The sequence below is a fragment of the Eleutherodactylus coqui genome, chromosome 8 (assembly GCF_035609145.1).
Source record: "Eleutherodactylus coqui strain aEleCoq1 chromosome 8, aEleCoq1.hap1, whole genome shotgun sequence".
Classification (NCBI taxonomy): domain Eukaryota; kingdom Metazoa; phylum Chordata; class Amphibia; order Anura; family Eleutherodactylidae; genus Eleutherodactylus; species Eleutherodactylus coqui.
The window spans coordinates 75,317,550-75,324,156 of NC_089844.1; the positions used below are offsets into that span (position 1 = coordinate 75,317,550).

At 38.9% G+C, this 6,607-nt stretch overlaps 1 protein-coding gene across 1 annotated transcript; it reads left to right on the plus strand.

Annotated features, from left to right (window-relative positions):
* Positions 1-3,317: 3,317 nt before the first annotated feature.
* On the plus strand, positions 3,318-6,393 carry DLX2 (distal-less homeobox 2). The gene is made up of 3 exons (XM_066575851.1): positions 3,318-3,828; positions 4,073-4,257; positions 5,355-6,393. Exons 1-3 carry the CDS (start codon positions 3,498-3,500, stop codon positions 5,700-5,702), a joined length of 864 nt encoding a protein of 287 aa, XP_066431948.1. The 5' UTR covers positions 3,318-3,497; the 3' UTR covers positions 5,703-6,393.
* The last annotated feature ends 214 nt before the right edge of the window (positions 6,394-6,607 follow it).

Consider the following 6,607-nt stretch of genomic DNA (forward strand, 5'->3'; position numbering starts at 1 on the left):
GTTCGGGTCAGTACATCAGTGTACAGGCTGGTACACTCGGCTGTATTAAGGGTACATAAATGTGCCGTAATACCCTCATGTGAAATGGCCATAGACTGTAAGCTTATACTGCCAGGGCTTCTACCTAATATAACCCTGTGAAACACAGTTTCACTGTCTTTTGTAATCAGTACAATGTGTTACCCCAATATTATGCCTTGTGAAGTGATACAGAAGTTGATGGCACTAAGAATAATAATGTTTTACAGCCTGTTCAACAATCTTTAAGTGGTGAAAAGGAAGAGCACTAATGATCTAAAGGCATGGCTGAAAATAAAGACACAAACGTCTCGATACTGAAGTGTTAATTATTGCTTTACAAAGATTTTATTACCGGAATAAAAATGATTTATCGTAAAGATGCAAATCATTTCATATACGTCTGATCATAATATGAAAATCCACAAAATCCGTACAGTAAGTAACTTACCACATAGTGAATTATCATTTATGACTTGTCAGATTGTTAAATACATTTTATGATTACTTGATTAATTAACAATCAAAAGTATTATACATGTCTAATAAATTCTCTTAATGACTCAATAGATTAGTGTCGCTCATATTACACCTATGGGATACCTGGTATAAGCAATACCCACAATACATGACTATTGATCATAGCCAGTTTTTTGGTACCCGTAGATTACTGTTGTTGATTATAGTCAGTTTTTTGGTACCACAGAAGCAACAATTATCATTGCTAGAACTATTCTCTTCAAATTACCTCTTCCAATGCTTTCTAGGAGATGGGTCCCATGACAACACCCTGTGAGCTGATCTATTATTACCACCAGAGTAATCAGTGCTCCATTGCAACATAACACAACCCCCCCCCCCCCCCCCAAAAAAAAAAAAAAAAATTGCACCAAGAGTCTACCAGAGCCAGCAGTCATTGACCCGGGTACCCACATGTATTAGCCACAAATACCCTAACGACTTTTCCTCACCTCTTACTAGTTTATGTAATTTGTATAGCGTCCCTGATTTAAAGACAATGACTATTATTGTGGATCCACAAGTGCCTGCCAACTGGTGTAATGCAAATAAGGGCAAGACCTAAGGATGATTGCTTCATGCAACATGTATCAAAATGTAAACTACCACCAGGCCTGTTATGTCAATCTGCTTGGACAGGTACAATACAAAGAGATATGTAGAGGTCATGAAATAACCTCATGCATATAGTCACATTATGAAGGCACTCTCCCCATGGCTCCATAATACTGATTCACAGGGACACTATTTGGCATTGTACAAGGTCTGTGTGCACAGCTTTGCTGCAATAATTATTTTTGTGATCAGCCTTTGCTTTACATAAGTGGGTGATAAGAAGAGGCAGATGCAGAAGAGCGGGATTCCCATAGCAAAGATTAAAATGGACCCCTAGTATGGTACTTGATTTTACCACTCAAGACAAAAGGGCTTGCCTTTGTTTTTTCCCTCTAGAATCCTTCCATGACTCTTATGCCAAATTCCTAACATCTTGTTCCATAGCAATATAGCCTGTCTGTAGAAAAGAGTCCTGTACACGATCCTATCACGGATAAAGGGCCTTTATCGTTTAGTTGCTCGCAGGATTGTGTGATAATTGTTCAGTGTGAATGCTGCCAGCGACTGAGCGATGAACGATAATCAAACAAGGATCGGCCCAGGTAAACAGCAAATCGTTCATCTATGAATGACTGCCTATTACCGTAAATGAAGGTGGGTTGCTGGATAAGACCTCCCACACACTCCACCTCCAATCACTGAACGATTATCGCTCTTGTGTGAAAGCAAAGGAGCCATAATCATTGGAACGACCCAAGAGTCGTCCTATCCTTTTGCGTCCTAACAATATAGCTTGTCTGCAGAAAAAAAGTCCTGCATAGGATATTATCACCAAGTAACCAAGCGGATAGGATCAAACAGGGTTGGACCCTTCTCTTTAAGGGTACCATAGCAAATGCATGGACCACTTCTTGGCTTGTCCTTATTCTAGCCACACATAACCCTGTTGTTCTGCCCAGTCAGGACAATAATGGTGTTGTGGACCAAAATCACTGTTTATATGCACCATAAAGGTAACAATCTTCGCTAACAATCAGAACAATTATACAATTCTCAATAATAAACATTACATTGAATGAACTAAATACAATTGGTCGTGACTGGTCACATCTTTGCCATTCATACTTCAACATTTTCTTACCCATTATTGTTGAATGCCACGATTTATCAATAACTTTACCATCATCTAGGAAAACTTAATGTGGCGCAATATACAGGCGCAATATTTTCTAATATATAAATGGTATTCTATGGAAGATATAATGGGAATCATCCATCGGCGTATATTCCTATTCTCTGATATACACAGAATGTCCTGATCCTTACTGAAATGAGGAGGTTCATCATACCAAGAGAAAATCTTTACATATATGGCTACTTTATGCACCCGTGGATATTCCGTAAAACGAAAAAAGTTTGGTACCATGTTAGCCAATAGAATAAAATGTGATTGTTCTCCGTAAGCGAAACAAAGTAATCTTGTAGATATCTAACAGAAAGAAACAATGTTACAACAAGATTTCAAAATTTATTGGATTTGTTCTTCAAGCCTGATGAAGAAACCTCAGTAGATTTGAAAGCTTGCTGCAACATCATTTCTTTTTGTTGCCTATTACAATGTATCATATCTACAAGATTACTTTGTTTCTTGAACTTTTGGCCTATTCCAGAGATCCTTCACTTTTTATGAGACTGCATAAGGGATTCTGCGCTGTTTCACTAGCAATCTGTGCCCCTGAGACACATGAATGTCTATGGCCAGCATTAATAAATGCTGAGCTTCTTATTTTCTAAGGAGAATGATTTTTTTCTTTTATTTATTACAATGCAGACAATAGTGAGGAAAATTTACAACCTGATGATGATGAGACTAGTTATTATTGTGTCCCATCTGAATTTCAGTGGGAGTAGAGCAACAGATTACTCCCATCTGTATTATTTCTATACCTGGTTGGCAATCCACTGACTTGTTTTTTTCATAATAGAACAAGGCTTGCAGCTACTAGCTTCTTCTTCTGGGACCTGGAGTGAGTTTCCTTCCCCACCCCCTCCTTTCCCTCCCTGCTGTGTAGGAGTCAGTGGAGCTCACATAGGAGGGAGGGAGAAGCTCCTGTCCTGGGGCAGAACCCTGAGAACTCAGAGCCTCCAGCAGGGACTGTGATTGGCTGTTGCTAGGTGACGTGGTTGACAGTCACATGACTGGAGTTAAATGCCTGGCGCTGAAGCATTGAGCAGCAGTCTGTAGTGATCTGCAGCAGCGCTCCCTTCTGTGCAGGTTTCCTTCTTTGTGGATCATCATGACTTCAGCATCTTGATTGCTGCTCCTGAGCTTCTTTCTCACTGACTTTTTTTGCTTGCACTGATTTTTGCTCCATCAATCCAACCTCTTTATCTTCTAATCCACAATGACTGGAGTATTTGACAGCTTAGTGTCAGATATGCATTCGAACCAAATGACCTCAAATAGTTATCACAGCCTTCACAAGTCACAGGAGTCCCCCACCCTGCCTGTATCCACAGCTACTGACAGCAGCTATTACACCAACCAGCAACAGCAGCAACAACACTGTGGAGGGGGGTCTCCCTATGGACAGATGGGATCCTACCAATTTCATAGCAGTGGCATCAATGGGATCTCCTACTCTGCCAAGTCCTATGATCTGACCTCCTACAACGGCTCTTACAGCTCCTATGGACCCTATGGAACAAGCCCTTCCCCTACACACAATGACCAAGGTAATGTATCATGACTATGTCAGACTTGTTGCACTCATCTTGCCTGTGCATGTTGTGTGCTTTAATTCATGGCTGCTGCTTACCTGATGTGTTGATGCTGCAAAAATAATTCCTGACACCCTCAGCAATGTGCTGCACTGACAGAACAGGGATAAGTATTATTATGTCGGGCACTGACCAAAAAACGCATTATATAGACTTTTTATGCCTATGTCTCTAACTTACCTCTTCCTATGCTTCACAGAAAAAGAGGAGTGTGAGCCAGAGATCAGGATAGTGAATGGGAAGCCCAAAAAAGTTCGTAAACCTAGGACCATCTACTCCAGTTTCCAGCTGGCAGCCCTGCAAAGGAGGTTTCAGAAAACACAATACCTGGCACTGCCGGAGAGAGCTGAGCTGGCAGCATCGCTGGGCCTAACTCAGACACAGGTCAGTGCTGATATGTAATAGAATATAGTTATTAAATATACACAAATATATAAAAGCTAGTTTTCTATAGTATATATAAGCACAAGGTTGTTATTATTATTATTGTTTATAAATAACTATTTGAGGTATGTCTGAAATATATATATAATTGTTATATATAAATAACGCTATTTAAAGTGTGTGTGTATATGTATATATATATATATATATATATATATATATATATATATATAAATTTGTATATATAACATGCACACACTGTATATTCACGATGTGTGTTTCAGAAATTGATACTGCTAAGTCATCATAATGTATTTTAGTGATACATACTAATAACACAATAATAATAATACAACAATATGCCACTGGTTTATTATATGTTGCCGTTATTTAACAGTACAATGTAGATCGGCTGTGTGCACCCTGGAAGTGCATTATGTGTATATGTATGTAACTTTTTCTTGATTGCATTTAGTCTTTGTGTAACTTCTATTCTCCGCAATGCACATAAAGCTCTAAATATTAATTATAAATACAGCCAGCACTGAGAAGAATTTTAACTATTACTACTACTATAATTTTTTTCCTGTTATCATTATTGTGTTTTTTCTTGTATCACTGACTGTAATGTATCAGCTGTACGCCGCAGTGTTGTTTGCAAATGTCGGGAGTGAAAAGACCAATATCGGGACACTGGAAGCGCAAATACATAGAATAAATAGATTAGATAGATAGATAGATAGATAGATAGATAGATTGATAAAAAATCTTGTCCTGTGAACTAGGCCATAGAAAGAATAGTCGTTTATATTTATTATAATATTTGCTTTTATTTCTTATATTTGTATCTAGCTCAATTAAAACAATGGTTTTAGTTATATATTGATCGTCGGGGTATACATTAGCAGTGAAATATTCTGATAATAATATTTATTTATATGGCAGTTTTACTTTGTTGTGATATTATTACTTTACTTCACCGCACAGGGACCCTAACTTTACGGTGTGTGTTTAGACAGCTGACTACTACATTCATTTTCAGTATGCTGTCTGTTTAAATGCAACTCATTGAATGTATCCATATTTTTTATTATCAGGTAAAAATCTGGTTTCAGAACCGTAGATCAAAGTTTAAGAAGATGTGGAAAAGTGGAGAGTTGCCCTCTGATCAGCACCCAACAGGCAGTGAATCCCCGACCTGCAATTCCCCCCCTTCTGCAGTCACCTGGGACTTTGGGTCACATCAAAGGTTGCAAGGACCTAACCCAACCCCCACAATTCAACCCCCCAACTCTGGCTCGAGCCCCAGTGCCTTCCTAGGCAGTTACTCCTCCTGGTACCAAACCTCAAATCCTGCCACGCACCTTCAGTCCAGTCCATTACTGCAGCAGCAGCACCATCTCCACCATCACAGCAGTGCTGTCACTGCAGGGACTATCTTCTAAGGGACCCCAATAATGGGGTGTGATGATGAACACTAATAAGCAGTGTGGACACAATGACTGGGAGAGGTCTCCTTTCTGTGTCACTGATCACAGGTGGCCTCAGGTTCATGTCATAGACTGGTGATTGGTGATCTGATCAATCAAGCCCGGGACTCACTGATGACTGGAGATAATGTTGTCTGCTATTCCAGTAGACATGAATTGGATGTATGTAAAAAAAAAATAGTGGGCTAGGAATTATTAATTGCAGCAATTAGGGCTAAATTGTGGTATCAAATCCCGATTGGATTTAAGAAATTATTATTCATTTTAAATTATCATCCATTCTGAATTAGCTTTAGGGACCTTTCACACGTGCGGAATACTTCTGCAAGACACACCTACAAGTGCAGAAGAATCAGCACTAAAATCCAGATGTATACAAGCTGGTTATAGAACAAAAACTTACAGTAGCAGATTGAGCTATGGAATATTCTGCACATGTTGAAGGTCCCTTATAGGCTAGAGGCTTAGGTTACTCTACTTAGGTGTTATCATTTGTGGAACTATAAGACTCAGCATGCCCTGGCATCAGCTAGCCTCCCTACCTCTGTTATGCCACTATTAAATTCCACAAATGACCATCAGAGACAATCAGTCATTATTTTTCTACATATCAAAACCTTTTTGCCAAATAAACATTTATTATCATTGTTTGTATAATTTGTTACAATGTAACAAGTCAGACCTCCACAGCACCCCCCTCTAGTGTGTGGATCACCAGTGCAGTTTGGTTTTTATACAGGATTAGGTGCCTTTTTGGATAACCTCATTTTTAACGGATAAAAGATGATTTTTATATGTAGAGATAAGAAACCCGTGTTTAAATTATCTTTTTTAATGAAAACTGCAGCGTGGACCCTTGT